The following is a 17,235-nucleotide window of genomic DNA, read 5'->3' on the forward strand; positions in this document are numbered from 1 at the left end:
TTTACATCTTTTCGTCATGGATGTCATTTTCATGGTTTTTGGGGTAGCTATTAACCAATATGAGGTCAAAACTAAAATCCAAGATGGCGTCGACGAAAAATTTGACTTATTTTCGTGATGGGTGTCATTTTCATGGTTTTTGGGGTAGCTATTAACGAATATGAGGTCAAAACTATAATCCAAGATGGCGCCGACGAAAATTTTACATCTTTTCGTCATGGGTGTCATTTTCATGGTTTTTGGGGTAGCTATTAGCGAATATGAGGTCAGAACTATAATCCAAGATGGCGCCGACGAAAATTTTACATCTTTTCGTCATGGGTGTCATTTTCATGGTTTTTGGGGTAGCTATTAGCGAATATGAGGTCAAAACTATAATCCAAGATGGCGCCGACGAAAATTTTACATATTTTCGTCATGGGTGTCATTTTCATGGTTATTGGGGTACCTATTAACCAATATGAGGTCAAAACTAAAATCCAAGATGGCGCGGACGAAAATTTTACATCTTTTCGTCACGGGTGTCATTTTCATGGTTTTTGGGGTAGCTATTAACGAATATGAGGTCAAAACTATAATCCAAGATGGCGCCGACAAAAATTTTACATCTTTTCGTCATGGGTGTCATTTTCATGGTTATTGGGGTAGCTATTAACCAATATGAGGTCAAAACTAAAATCCAAGATGGCGCGGACGAAAACTTTACATCTTTTCGTCACGGGTGTCATTTTCATTGTTTTTGGGGTAGCTATTAACCAAAATGAGGTCAAAACTAAAATCCAAGATGGTGCTGACGAAAATTTTATATATTTTCGGCATGGGTGTCATTTTCAAGGTTTCTGAGACAGCTATTAACAAATCCCCAATATAACCGTCGATAATTTGGTATATTTTTCTTACAACCGTTTACATATTTTTCGAGCAGAATTCAAATTCTGTGGAACTGTACACAGATAATAGCCTTTTGAAGTGAAACTTCTTTAGACGCATTGAGAGTAAAATTTCAAGATCGCGTTATGGTAATACTGTCACGTTATGGAGCAAGGCTTGGTGATTTTGGTATCTATAAATCTCGCCAAAGAAGTTTCACTTCTGACACGTTATCTCGGCACACACGCTCTTTATTATTTTATTCTCTTCGTTTTAATGTTTTAGATGAACTTTATTTTAAAAAAAGTTTAGCGAATATTAACATGATTGCCACAGAGTTACGTTTTATTATATATTATATAATTACATTTCTAAATATGCATTTCAATGTTCTTTAAAATTGTTTTTAGAAAGACTGTCTACAAAACTGTAGTTGTAAACGTTTTTGTTATTTTATTTAAGTTTACTTTAAAGGAGTAAGAAAAATATACCAAATTATCGACGGTAACATTGGGGATTTGTAAATAGCTGTCTCAAAAACCTTGAAAATGACACTCATGTCGTAAAGATGTAAAATTTTCGTCGACACCATCTTGGATTTTTGTTTTGACCTCATATTGATAAATAGCTACCCCAAAAACCATGAAAAAGACACCCATCACGAAAAGATGTCAAATTTTCGTCAGCGCCATCTTGGATTTTGATTTTGACCTCATATTGGTTAATAGCTACCCCAAAAACCATGAAAATGACACCCGTGACGAAATGATGTCAAATTTTCGTCGGCGCCATTTTGGATTTTAGATTTGACCTCTTATTGATTAATAGTTACTCCAACTCTTTGAAAATGACACCCATGACGAAAACATTTCAAATTTTCGTCGGCGCCATCTTGGATTTTAGTTTTGACCTCATATTGGTTAATCGCTACCCCAAAAACCACCCACATTTGCTACTTAGGAAAAGTTCAGATTTAAAGATATCATAGGTAATTTGACGAATATAATTTATTTCATTCCGACCGTTTCTCGGAATAACATACATTTACTAAGAAGGGTTTAATATATTGCCGGTAACATAATATTATGATGTATGATAATAATTCATAATTCATAAAAAAGTATTTTATACATTTCTTAAAAAGCTTCGATATTGTATACAATAATACAAATCATTAATTGATTATTATTCAAATTGTTGTAAAATAGTCACACTTTTTTAAGTTGGTTGAATACACTAACATACTTATTACATACTTAAATATTCAATTATTATTTTGCCTTTTTTATTTGTTTTACTTTTAATTATTATTACCAATATTTTTAGAAGAAAATAAATTAATGTATCCAGAAAGAGAGTTTCATTTTAAACTTTAAATGTATTTATAAAATAGACCAATAAACCAGAAGCGTTCTTTATGTTTATGTTGATTCTACAATAAAAATGTTCGATTCCATGATATTTTTATTTCTAAGAGCAAATATTTTTACGAGAAATTAACAATAAATTATCTTTTATATTGTCCTTTCAGAAAAATTTGCTATCCCTAGTATTTCAAGAACTTTCCTTTCAGGGCACATCGAAAATTTCTACACTGTATATATACAAACAAATATATAAATATGCAAATATTGCTCGTTTAATGGTATAGGATAAGTAGTAAATTTATTTATTAACAACATTCCCACGATAGCAAATAAAATCGAACTACTGATTTATTTATACTGTGGCGTAATCGCCCGCCTTCATAGGTCACCGGAGTTCATGTCGCGCCGGCTCCTGCGCAACGCGGGCGCGAGAAGTCTCAGTGCCTAAAATGCCTAAACTTTCTCTATAAGGGCCCCTTAATATTTTTAATTTTGAAAAAGCTCCGCTGAGCAATTTGTAATCATAAGCGATAAAAATATACGCATAGCCCAGTCAATTTAAACCAAAAAATGAGGGTGAAGTTACATAAAGTCCCAACAAGCTGAATTTCTGTGAAGTTGTTGAAAAAATAATTATAAACAATGTCTAAAAGTTCCCCATCATTCCCCTGTAAGGAAAAAAAATAATTCAAGGTCAAAGGTCAAAAAATGAGTTTTTCGCGATTTTCAGCAAAACGGTAATGTTGTTAACGGTAACGGTAATAGTTGTTATCGTCATAATATGCACACGTTTCCACGCCACCTATGAGGTAGTGTACTTAGCGCGTTTTTTTAACGATGTTTTTTAACAACTTTTATAACTTTTTGAATCGTTATTTCTCAGAAACGGTGGCTCGTAAGAAAAAAAGTATTAATACATTTTTTATAGATAATTTTATGATCTACAATTTTTGTCTGAGGTACTTTTATGATAAAACTTACCGTTTTGCTGAAAATCGCGAAAAACTCATTTTTTGACCTTTGACCTTGAATAAAATTTTTTCTTTACAGGGGAATGGTGGGGAACTTTTAGACATTGTTTATAATTATGTTTTCAACAACTTCACAGACATTCAGCTTGTTGGGACTTTATGTAACATCGAATGTTTAAATTGCCCGGACTACGCAGGTCTGTTTCCACATTAGGGTAAGCTGATTCAATCTTATCATCATGTATTATTTTATACAATTGTGCGTGAGTTTGATGTAAACTTGTGTGAGCCGAATCACTGGGTCTGGAACTTATTTTACTTATGATATATGAATGAAACTGTTGAATTTCTGTTATTAAATCGGTGTTAAGGTCTTCTGGATATTGTTTACTAGATTTTTACTGTGCTAACTGTATTCTGCAGTTTGATCGGGACACATAATTTTATCGGCATCGGGTATTTTATTCAAGAATGAGAATTTGTCTGCTGTTTCTTTGTATATTTTTACTCAAAAAACAAAACATTTGATTGAAACAGATTTGCGGAGGCGCCAGGCTTGGGGCCCACAGGGAAGAAGTGGTTTGTGATTGGCTGATCGCAATAGTCCTAGAATTTTTTTTGGTGTGGTTTTTGGTGACGTGAGAGTGAGACGTGATGCCCTAAAGACGGATTTTTTTTGTGCTTCTTCTGGTGCCCCCTCAGACGTGATGCCCTAAGCAATTGCTTAATTTGATTAAGGGTTAATCCGTCACTGCATATAATATGATTATTATATCTATAATCTAGAATTCAAACTTGTTTACAGCACGTGTCATTGTTTACCTACCTAACTATAAAGTCTTAGGATTTTTGATAGACATTTAAATCCAAATAAATATCATGAAGTTTTCTGAATCAGAAACTTTAAAACTAGTGGAGCTTCACGGGGAGTTTCCGAGTATCTGGGATATAAGTAATCGTGTTTATAAAGATAAAAATAAAAGAAATGCGGCCTATGAATATATTGTACGTGAAATTAAATCGAATCGACGTCCATATAGAGTTCTCGAAACAGAGTTCCTGCATCTACATCTGCGTTACTCTACTAACAAAATTAAAATTTACGTGTAGACAGCACTACGAAATTTGGTATAGTACTGAGAAGTAGTAGAGTAGTCAGTATTATGCTAGTTTAGCTAGTTTATCTTACGGTTGGGCGTTCAGTCTACCAGTGTTCAGCGTCGCGTTAGATTATAATATATAATATTGTATATTTTATGGTACAGCAGCCATTCGTCATAATATATAATATAATAGGTATTTCATGGTTATTAATGAGTATTTGTTTCATCGAATGTTCACTGAATTTTGACATAACATTATATATATAATATATAAATGCATAATATAGGTAATAATCAGTATCTAAGAATATTCTGCTGGAAAGGGGCTTGCCTTGTTTGACTGTATCGTATTATTTGACCTTACTCCTTAGGCCTTAGCGCAATATAAGTAATGAGCCTTAGAGAATCATGTGACCTGATGATAGACTAATTTATTGTCGTTACTTACATTTGTCGATGATTCCGCCACCTTAACTTCCGAGACTTAAAAAATTGCTTACCTTTAAGATGCAAATCACAGATAAAATCAACAAAGTTATATACCTTTTTCTCATCCGCGTCTGCAATGGATGATATAACCGTCGCAGGACCGATCTAAAAATTACATAAAATTAATTACAGTGGAATATATTCTTGAATATCAAGATCGTAATTTGAGGTACAAATAGATATACTTAAATACATACTTTATACTAACAATTTTTAATCAAATGTTGGTGTTCAATAAAACAAACCTTTGTAGAGTCTGGGGTGTCGGCATTGCGATGATCGGGTTTCCTATTGTCCAGGAGAAAGGCATTCGATACCGATCGGTAATCGCTTTCTTCATTTGGAATCTAGGTATAAAAACAAATAATTTAAGCTCGAATTGTTATTCGCTCATAATATATTATGTGCAGATGTTAAGAGTATATGGCAACTAATTTTTATAAGACGATAACATAACGTATTTACTACTTTATAATATATTTGTAAATGTATGGATAATTTGGTATTTCGTCTGAAAGGGAAACCCATCTCTCAAGTATTGCAGTTTTAAAAATGGTTTCAAAATTATTTTTATGCTTTAATAATTCAAAAGATCAAATACCAGTTAAAACTCGTACTCTAGATAGATACTTTTCACTTACTTCACGGCGAACACCATCAGCTTCCCATTTATTGGCTATTCGAATTGTTTCCGCAGTCTTTTGCTGTATCGACTTGGTGTCATCAAGGAGAGTGAGTTCGTAGAACTCCTGTATATCTATAATAAACAAATAGCTCAACTTTAACAATTCAAACAACTTTAATTTCGGTTACTTTTGAAAATCGGTTCGAATGTGCTCTTTTGCCGCCAACATTAAGGATTATTCAATTATTATTATATCTACCACTAATAAATAATTAAAACAAAAAGTTTACCAGTACAATATCGATATCAGTGTAAAGTGTAAGGTCCTATTCACATTGTTTTGTCCTACACAGAAGCTTTACTTGGCAAATTGCGTGACTGGTGAGAAATCGATATACTTAGAAAACGGGCAGCGACCCCATGAGTATTTTATTTTCATGTGCCGATCAAGAGTCCAACACGAAATAGTCCCAAAGCGATTACGAACTGATTACGTTTATGCTATTCAACATAAAAAAAATGATTCAAAAAATTTTCGATAGGTTGAGAAAAAAACGTTACACAATTGAAATATTATCTATGTAGTTAGGTATACAAGAATAAGTTCCTCGGTAAGCCTTAAAAAAAGTTTATTAGGAACAAATTCAATTGGACTTTATTCATGACTAGCAAACCCGGCGAACTCCGTTTCGCCACCAGAGACACCTTTGCTATTCTTTTTTCAAAACCGTGGAAATCGGTTCGTGCGTTCTGGAGTTATAGCGTCAGGAAGGAAGACCTGACTTATTTTTATATAGTAGATTAAAGTTATCAAAGATTAGATAATTGTAAACATCATAATATGTCTAAGATCAACTAAAAAACTCTTAATCTGAGACCTATGTTGCACTCCTAGTGTGTGTGTCTAGCTAATTTTGTAGTACCTACATGTTACTATTATTGTCTTTCTATTTGACTTCTTCGTGATTATTTTTGGCAAATAAAGACAGACTCAAAAGTGTTTCCCTAATTAATTCCAAGTTGATTTCCATGGCCGACTTGAAAACACCGACATAAGCAGATTCCATCTGCTCTTTATTTTACTTCAAGTGTTCTAAAATTAAAAAGACACACGACCATAAGGGCCCTTAAACAAATGGAAGAGTTGGACTCATCAGAAACGACAATGTATTCGACTTTATCTTGAATTAGGAATAAAATACCAAACGAAACCTTATTCGTCTCTACAGCTACGGCTTCTTAGGACATTGAAGAGTGAAGACGATGGTGTAGATAACTAGATTTTAGTGTCAGTGACAGTGCAAGTGTAATTGTTTGGTTGCAATTTTTTCTTTTGTGTTATAAGCAGCTATCAGTTGAATTGTGAATATTTTGGATACACAATGAAAATAAATTGATTATAGATATTTAAATAAAAAAAAGAAACAGGTTACAGGGTAAGACTTACCCGGTAAGTTAACTCTTCAATATTAGCTACATATTTAGGTATAGGTATAGCCTATAGGTACATATTTCTCTCATAGGAGGCCCGTGTCCCAGCAGTGGGAACGTATATGGGCTGATGATGATGAGGTACATATTTAAAATCATAAAATTTCCCTGTACATAAATTAGTTTTAGTAGAGATAAAGTACGTCAAACTCTTATTCGATCATTGAAAGTTATGAGTGTATGAACTTATGTGGCAGTTATATTCACCTATAGTTTGCGAAACTTTGCGCATACCTACCCATCTCTCTTAATTAAATTCCAGTTAACATTGAGTTGTTTAAATTTCAATTGGAAATTGTTGAACGGGAACGAATTGTGTCGGCAACAGTACCTATAGCTATTGGTGCCTGTGTGTCCAGCCGGTGACCCGTATCCAATATATCTGGGTCAAACTGTACCATCGGTGTTAGCAGAACAAAATCGGATGGTAATTTTTGGTGCAAAGTCAACTTTTCGTCTTTTCGTCAATAAATGTCCATTGCAAGCGTGATTACCTCGGTGCAGCGTTTTATTGCAGATATGTAGGTAACCTTGTTTCTATTATATTTATTGTGCTATCTTATTAATGATGGTATTAAGAAGTAGAAAATTAATCTGACAATTTAAAATTTTGCCATATTCATGGTTCCCATTTGTCGTTTAATTTACAACTATTTAAAATAATTTCTTATACCTACTAGTTAAATGTTAAAAGAAGGAGTTCCCCTACCAATACCAATTTCAACATAAAATAAAAGGTTTGTGTTAATGGTCTAAATAATTACAAATCAACGCTGGTTATTACAACTGGCTAAATATAATATGGATCACAATAGCAGTGTCGTGGTCAAGCACAAACAAACTCAAGAGCGATAGTGACGTAAAATGCGGTCACGCGCGTATCGAGTATTTATAGCTTACGGATATCAATAATTATTTAGTTCATGATTACAGGAGTACAGCAAACAAACTGTAATTTTAGGATAACCCTATTTAATTCGTGCAGAAGTTTTAAGCTCAGTTTGTGACATATTGACGCGTAGCCCAACATTCCAACATGATGATCTAAGGATAGGTATAGGTATTATCTACCTACAAAGGATCTTTGAGTTTGCGTTCACTCTCGTGAAATTGTTTGAAAGATGTTTAGTTTTGACCGTATTTAATTATTTTAAAATAATAACTTCCTTAGTTTATTCTACAAGATGACCATATACCTAGGTACCTACCTACCTACCTACTTACGTTTTTTTTAACAACATATTATCTTACCTACATACTTATTTACGAAAATATCAATATTTTATTCATGTAAATGCACAACGTTAAACAGGTAAACGGAATAACTTAAAAATGTCTTACACACCTAGAAGTGCTTGGAAAAGACGTGATTTGAATATCCTGATTACTCTCTCGATCGCGAGCCGCAACTGTCGGTCTTGTGGTTTTATGAGTTTGCTGTGGTAGTCTTCAAGCAATTCTAATGCTCGGTGGGCTTCTGAAAAAAAAACAATGTTTTTTGAAATTTGCAATCCTTCTTTAGGAATATCTATCTTAATAAGTACACTGACAGTCAAATAGTATGTTTTCTGGATATATTTTCTTACTAGCTGTCCCGTTCGTTTTCAACTTTCAACAAGGTTTCAACCGCAGACGAACTCGCGGGTGAAAACGGTAGGTACTAGCGTTAGCTACTATTTAGTATATTCAATTTTGTGCCGGTTCATAAGCTGGTACTATGGTATATATATACCCTCTCGACTGCACATTTGTACTAGGTCTGTCTTCCATACTTCCTATAGTATACCTTGCCTGTGCCATGAAAATAAGGTCGAAATTGCTATTAAAATTACTGAGAGGCCAATTAATTGTAGCTACTGAACCGTGACTTTGCCGACCCAATCTAATAAATTTGTAAATAGACAACAGCAAAGCTGCCATAAAAGTTACAGATAGGTTCAAATAATAATATTGAATCAACGGTGATTTTTCTTTACTTCTATTATTATCAGCAATTTGTATTTTGTTTCTATAAATACACAATCATATTGTTATTATTTAACAAGAACATCTTCATTGTCTTTATCGATATTTCATTAATTTATCATAATAACACTTCGATATAGTTACTTTTCCTGGCTTTGTCGTCTTCGTCCAAGTTTTCTTGGCGACTGGCTGATTCTGCGTCGACGGTAAAGACGTGTAATCATTAATAATTAATGAATACCTTGTATTTAGTTTTGATTTCAATAGACATGAAAGTTGATGCTACGAGTGAGAATTCAAGTACCTAGGTAGTTACTATTTGAAAATTTAATTATGAAAACAGTGGAAATTCTTCATCAACGTCATAATTTAAATTAAATTTAAACATAGTAAAAAAAATTGTACAATGCCATATGTCATGTAAGTATTATTTTCAGCCCATTTTCAGTCTCAACTTCTGACACAGGGTATGGTAATGATTACACACAGTGATTACAGATAATGAGCATTAGTACCCACGTGTGTTTGTAATACGTAGGTAGGTACTTTATAAATAAATAAAAGGTCTTCTGTTATTATTCTGATTTTTAGAACCTTTAAAAAAACGTTATAATTAGGTACGTTAGTGTCAACTGTCATCAGCGTATTAGGTATGTGGTAGGCAAGAAGCTTATAATATCTAATACACTGGAGATTTCGGTATGAACATTGACGTGAAACAAGAAAATATTGCCCAGTTCATGTTTTTTTTCACTTTCACACCTAACTTGGTATTGCCACTGTTAATACGAAGTTTTCCCAAGGCTACTATGTATGCTGTAATATTCTGTGCAAAAGGTTAGTTTTTGTACATGAGTTTGTTGATAAATTGCCAAAAACGTCATTCAGAAGCATTGTTGGATGAGACAATTATTATTTATGCTAAATAAAATAAGTATCTGAACCAATTATTAAAAAGCGATACTCCCTGATTATGGGTAGTCACCATAATAAAATTGTAGCAACTCTCACTTTGTCAATATGGCATGTGTGTCAAAAAAATTGCGTCGCTTCGAATATTTAAGTTAATATTGTTGCTTATTTAATGAATATTTTCCGAATATAAAGAATGCATTGTATTGTGCAAAATTGCAGAAGTGTTTGGACACCAAATTCTGGCATAGAATTTCACAGGCAAGTGTATTTTTACGTTATTTACAATATTCCTCAATACTCCTGCATTTACCTGTTTAGAATCATTTCAATGGCAAAAAATTTTCTAATTTAGCATCATTTTAGTAAGCAGTCATGTTAAATTTGTTATTTCCCCAATACTTTATCATTTTTCAACAAGTTTTCAATAAACAAATTTAACAAGTAAGGTAACCATGATGACGAGTTTTTATGGATAGCGAGGAGAATATATTGTAATAACAATATTATGATGAAAATTTAGAACACCATTTTAAAGATTGTTACTAGTAATGAAACAACACACGACATCGGTATTGCACTCACATGTAGTTATAAGATTGTTCGTTTTTCATTGAAATTTATACTTTTTTAACTTACCTTATATGTTTTGTTTTACGTATTTCAGCTTTCCAAAAAGTAAAATAAAAAGAAATATATGTGCCCATCAAGATTACTGAGGATTACGACCCAGAAAAAAATACCTTTTGAAAAATAAACTTTGTAAAGTTAGCTGAAATTTGTGCAAGGCCGCTATAAACAGTTTTTCTTTGATGATTTTGGCTTGAAATTGACCCGTCGAAGCAACGCGTTTAAAAAGAAGATCTGAGTAGCTTACAATTTGGTAAACAGCATCTGATGCAAAACACAACTTTCCTCTGTTTACAAAGGATGTTAATGCTATATATCGGTTCATATCCAAGCTTTGTAGCCAAAAGTTATTTAAAACTATCATTCTATACCAATTAAAATTGTATGTACCTATAAAGTATGACCATAATATTATAATATAAATACTGTTAAAAATATACCAATGTCGTTATTATTTATAGACCATGATTTTTAGTTTTTTCTATTTTGAAAAATCCTGAATTTACAAACCAGCGTGGTCACTCAACAGAAAGAGACAAAAAACATGACTGACGTCATTCTAGGTCATATTTTCTTGTTACAAGTTAATGGTCATAGTGCAATCTCCAGTGTATTAGATATAAGCTTCTTGGTGGTAGGTATAATTATCATTGTTGTTTAAGTTAAAAGACTACCCACATACATACCTACATGACTTCGTCAGCAATTCAGCAACTGTCGAAAGCCGTTGGCGTTGTCGTAAAAAGTGACTACCTACCACGTCGTACCTACCGTTCCTTTAGTTTCTGTGATTTGTGGTACCGATAATAAATATTCTAGGTAGGTAGTTACTATAATAATATACTTAAATAGGTAGGTATGTTGTAATGTGTATGTAGGTGTATCATCGAATACACAAAAGTAAATTTGTACCTATCTATAAGTTTATTATGATACCTACATTTACGTAAGTATCATAATAAACTCATCAATCAAGATTCAGGTAGCTATTTATTTTTATTTAATTCAGAGCTCTACAACTACCTACATACCTGGAAGGTCTAATAATAATCAATCAATTAGCACAGTTCAGTGGGCCTGCCTTTATTCTGAATATTTATTCGGTTTTTTTTTACAAAAATAGGTACATCATTTGCATTAGATTATATATCTTATAATTAATATCATAAATAATGTTCTTTTTAATATATCCCAAAATCGTTTATTTTAAAACTGATAATACATTGTAGGCAATTTCGTAGATACTTAAAACCCACACAAATGTTTTTCAAATAAGCCTTTGATCATAAAAAAAACCCTTTAACAACCAGTAACAACGACTGGAATACGAAAATATTTCATAATTGTAGCCTATAAGTACTTATACCTAGTCAATTGATTTATGTACATAGACTAAACATTGGTAGTTTAAACTATGTTTCTGTGCCATTTTTCTGAAAAATATGACTATCATATGACCCTCCTAGAGTAAGTATTCTTGATATTTGCAATTAGAATAAATTCTTATAGGATAATATTTAAAATAAGTCTATGTACATAATAATATTCACCTTGCTTCCGAACTGGCATCACGAAACCGCCCCCTAACGTAATTTTGTAACACTATTAAATATATTTTACAAGGAATAAATCTTAAAACGTTTCACATTGGACAAGAAACTATCGCGATTAATTTCACAATTTCGATCACAGACGAATACATTTTCCACGGCACATATGGTCCCACAACAAAAACATTTAAAATTATTAAAACGATGCCATAAAATATATGCGGTAGTGATTCCGCTTATGAGGGCCGACGAATACTGTTCTCGATGGGATTGGTCGATTTTCGCTGTGACGTCATAGGGTGGAAGCATAGACAATTGTGTTTTCGCAAGGGTAGGGGAGAAAATACAGCAGGGGTGGTTCGGTACTCGCTAGTCTTTACTACGCACCGTACACCTACACTGACTACGAGAATCGTAAACTGTCACATTTCAAGCTATTACACAACATCTTCAGTACCTACCTATAACATTTTGATTAAAATTGTTCCTTTCGAATTAAACTACATTCACATCAAAGTAACATGCTGAAAATACTTTGAATCTCTACAATATTCTAATTAAACACATAGTAACGACATATCAACAGTCAAACTTTTGATATATGATGTAGGTACCTACAATGAACCGAAGTTTATGTATCTATGACATAAACTGCTATGAATTGAGAAATTTCGTAAATTTTAATTTTATGATGAACTAGCTGCGCTTTTCGGTTTCACCGGCGCGGTGGCTCCGCTCCTGTTGGTCTCAGCGTAATATATACCTTCCTCGATAAATGGGATATATACCTAACACCGAAAGAATTTTTCAAATCGTTCCAGTACCTAGTTCCTGATATTAGCGTGTTCAAAGAAACAAACAAACTCTTCAGCTTTATAATATTACTATAGATTAGATTGAACTGATTAGTTTCTCCATAAATTAACGAGATACCACTATAACAGACTACCTATATCACATATAGGTACATAAAATATATCTATACTAATATAATAAAGCTGAAGAGTTTGTTTGTTTGTTTGAACACGCTAATCTCGGGTACCTACTACTGGTCCGATTTGAAAAATTCTTTCGGTGTTAGATAGCCCATTATTTTATCGAGGAAGGATAAAGGCTATAATATGACATTACGCTACGGCCAACAGCTAGTACCTACTTAGATAAACGTGAACTACTTTTTTAATTACTTATCAAAATGTGGAAATACTAGAAATATAATTGAAAATAAATTTCGTCTACGGACACCCTATTTCGTGTCAATCGTCAAAAATTTCTTTTCTCTATAGAAAATGCTTCATATGTTTTGAAACAAGCTAATACGAAAAGTAAACAGGTAATTTTTTCCAAATTTTAAACTTAGCTTAATTATTATGGGTTTGAATAATTGAGGATAATATCTACTGAGATACCTACTGAGGAATCTCGAGTTTAATTCATTTAAAGCCGGCCTTATTCATTCTGATAACGAAATATTCGAGATGGAACTAATGGAAGTCTACTTAAATACCAGACTCTGAAGTAAGTAGGTATAATAAGAAGTAAAATGTTCAAAAACGAAAGAGAAAACTGAGGGTGTGATCGATATTATAATTTTCCAACTTTTTAATTGGAAGCTGTATTTGCTCTTAGGTACTTACATATTTTTCTTTTATATTTTTGTCGAACAACTTTCGTGTCAAATGTTGATGATCAAACTATAGTTTGCACAAAATTTATAAAACGCAACAAGGCAAGTACCCTGTCAATTTTATCTTATACTAGCTGTGCTCCGCAGTTTCACCTGCATTGCTCCGCTCCTAGCGTGATGATAATATAATAATATAGCCTATAGCCTTCCTCGATGAATGGGCTATCAGCTAACACCGAAAGATTTTTCAAATCCGACAAGTAGTTCCTTAGATTAGCTCGTTCAAACAAACAAACAAACTCTTCAGCTTTATAATATTAGTATAGATAGAAAATATAAAGATTAAACCTCAGACGGATGAAATCCATTTTAACTATCTGACAATTATTCAAACTCAAACTCAAACTCAAGCATTTATTCAATTACCTATAGGTACTACTTTTAGAAGCACTTTTTATTGGTCATAATATATTTTTAAAATTTACTACCGATTCGGAAGCAGTAGGTACCTTTGCAGAAGAACCGGCAAGAAACTTCATAGGTACCTAGTTGCTCTTTTATATTAATTATGTCAATACTAGGTATACATATATCAGGGGCGTACCACGTAGCTACCGCCGTATCTGCCGTATCAATTATACGGGCCCCCGCGCCACGCCCCCAACGTGCGCTTTTGTGAGAAATCTTTACCCTTCCTAAGGGCCCCCAAACAAATTTTTATACGGGGCCCCGCCAAGGCACGCTACGCTTCTTAAATAATAATATATGTAAAGAATACATTTGTTTTTTCTGTGCTATTTATTATCTGTTGTGTGTTGTGACGTGTGTGTTTGACATTTAAAGTGACATTGAGGCTCTGTATTCCTACTGTATTCTCTGTATTTTCTGATTTCTCTGATTGTCAACTTTTTTTATGGATTAAAGGCTTTAAATGTTGTTTTTTTTTATTACAACGAAAAAAAACGCAACTGTCTTTAATTCATTTCCCAATATTATTATCATTATAAAACAACATTTTCTGCAAATATTTCACGAAGTATGGAGAAGTTAAGATTTGATTTTTGTGTGAAAACAGCACCAGATGGAAAATCGAACGTGATTTGCATAACCTCAATAGGAACACCTGATGGTAAAACTTTTGCCATACCGGCCGACTATCAAAATGCAAGTTTACATAAAGTTATAACAAATACATCAAACTATGCCAAGATAAGAAAAACATTGAATAAAAGACATCAGACAAGGAAAATATGGATAACTTTAACTGAGGAAATATCAAAGACTTATTTAGATGAAGAACAAAATATACAGTTTAATGATTTTTATCTTGAAGAGATTAAGGAAAACATAAATGATCAAGAATCTTTCACTAGAAGCTCAAATGAAACATTAGAGAAATTATTAGAGAAATTACTTGAAGAAAAGCAAAAAAAATCTGAAACTCAAAACTTGGGGAAAATTGCAAAGGATTTTGTGATTGAAAAATTCACTGGTAGAAATACAAATGCTTACCAATGGATTAAGGATTTCAACAAAGAATGTGAACGCTTTCATATTAATGAAGACAGAAAAAAAATTGAAATTTTAAAACAGTTTTTAGAATATCCTAGTGTGAATTGGTACAGTTGTATGTTATTAAAATTAACAATAGAATCAGAGTGGATTAAATGGGAAAAAAACTTTTGTGAAACATTTGGAAACAAAGGTTGGTCGCCAATCAGATATGCTCTTGGATTTAAATACCAAACAGGTTCATTGCTTGAGTACGCATTAAAAAAAGAAAAATTGTTATTAGAGGTGAGGAAGACGATTGATACTGGTACTCTTATAGACCTTATAGCCGCAGGCCTGCCTAATAGCCTTAGTGATAAAATTGACCGAGAGACATTACAAGAAACCGAAGACCTCTACAACGAGATAGGGAAATTAGAACATCTTGTTGCGAGGAACAAATATGAAAAAAAATACCACACATACTCTGACATAAAAACAAAAAAATATGAAGAAAAGAAACCCTGCCAAATTTGTGCTACTGAGAAAAAAGTGAAACGTTTTCACCCCGAGGAAACCTGCTGGTTCAATGTTAAAAACCAAAAGGCAATGGTGAAAAGTGTAAATAACTCGGAATTAGAAATTGAACTTAATAAGGAGAATCCAAAAAACTAGAAATACCACCATTAATAAAAGTAAAGTTGTTATTAAATGATACTTTAAAAGTTACCGCAATTTATGATTCTGGTTCAAATGTATCTTTAATTAATGCAAAATTATTGAAAATACATGAAAAAGAAGAAGACATACTTTATAAGCAAACTGCAAACTTGAAAACTATTAATGGTGAGAAGAAAACAAAAGGTATGGTAACACTAAAAATAAAAATATATAATATTGAAAGTAAAATGAATGTTTTTGTTATAGATAATGAAAATTTTCACTATGATTTTCTCATTGGTTTGGATTGTATAAAAAAATTTAGATTACTCCAAGATGAAAAATTGAATATCATACAACGTAATTTTGAAAAAAAAAACGAGAATAATGTTCAAAATAAAGAGGATAACAAAAATGAAGGCTCCCTAATGGATATTTTCAATTCAATGAATGACGAAATTCCTGATGTACTAGGTGACAAAAACCAACAAGATATTTCTCTATGCTCTGAGGTACCCAAAAAAAACATGAACCATAAAAACAGATGCGAAATTAATTTCAATGAACATATAAACTTCAGTGAATTTGAAATTTCAGTAAACCACCTCGACTTATGTAAACAAACTGAAATTGATAAACTTATAGAGAAATACAAATCAGTCTTTGCCAAGGACAAATACGACGTTGGTACTGTACGAGATTATGAAGCTCAGATTGACTTGACAGTAGATAAATATTGCTACAAGCGCCCATACAGATGCTCAATGGAAGATAGAAAAGAAATTGAAAATCAAATATCAAAACTATTGAAAAACAATTTAATCGAGGAATCATATAGCCCTTTTGCTGCTCCGGTGACCCTGGCATATAAAAAAGAAGATGGGAAAAGATCGAGACTGTGTATAGATTTCCGGGAATTGAATAAAATTGTTATCCCTCAATCACAGCCTTTTCCTTTGATTGAAGACTTGATGGTGAAGACTGTAAACTGTGAGTTTTATTCTACTTTTGATATAAATTCAGCGTTTTGGTCCATTCCTTTGAAGGTTCAAGACAGATATAAGACGGCATTTGTCACGCAAGAAGGCCATTTCCAGTGGACATGTCTCCCATTTGGTTTAAAGACAGCTCCGGCGATTTTCCAAAGAATATTGACAAACATAATAAGAAAATACAAACTATCAGATTTTGCAGTAAATTTTATCGATGATATTTTAATTTTTTCAAAAAATTTCAGTGACCACATAACACATATATCAAAACTGCTGGAGGCAATACAAACGGAAGGATTTAGACTGAAATTCTCGAAATGCACTTTTGCAAACAATCATGCCAAATATTTGGGACACATAATAGAAAAGAATTCAGTTAGACCTCTCAAAGATTATTTAACAGCTGTCAGAAACTTCCCCATTCCAGAAACAAGAAAAAATATACGCCAGTTCCTTGGAAAAGTAAACTTTTATCATAAATTTGTGCCACAT

General features: G+C 32.6%; 1 protein-coding gene across 5 annotated transcripts in view; it reads right to left on the reverse strand.

The window, feature by feature from the left end:
- Window positions 1-12,212, reverse strand: part of LOC123694096 (disks large 1 tumor suppressor protein) — a 30,145-nt gene extending 17,933 nt beyond the window's left edge. For 2 of the 5 annotated variants that reach the window (XM_045639398.1, XM_045639397.1), the window contains exons 1-5: window positions 11,974-12,212; window positions 8,262-8,393; window positions 5,442-5,557; window positions 5,046-5,147; window positions 4,855-4,905 (exon numbers count right to left, since the gene is read on the reverse strand). In XM_045639398.1, the coding sequence (XP_045495354.1) occupies window positions 4,855-4,905; window positions 5,046-5,147; window positions 5,442-5,557; window positions 8,262-8,393; window positions 11,974-11,992 (420 nt within the window). In that variant the 5' untranslated portion in view covers window positions 11,993-12,212. The remainder of the gene's footprint in view (window positions 1-4,854; window positions 4,906-5,045; window positions 5,148-5,441; window positions 5,558-8,261; window positions 8,394-11,973) is intronic. The other 3 variants (XM_045639399.1, XM_045639405.1, XM_045639400.1) reach the window with 3 other exon arrangements.
- Window positions 12,213-17,235: the final 5,023 nt, after the last annotated feature.

This window comes from Colias croceus, chromosome 8 (genome assembly GCF_905220415.1).
Source record: "Colias croceus chromosome 8, ilColCroc2.1".
NCBI classification, from domain to species: domain Eukaryota; kingdom Metazoa; phylum Arthropoda; class Insecta; order Lepidoptera; family Pieridae; genus Colias; species Colias croceus.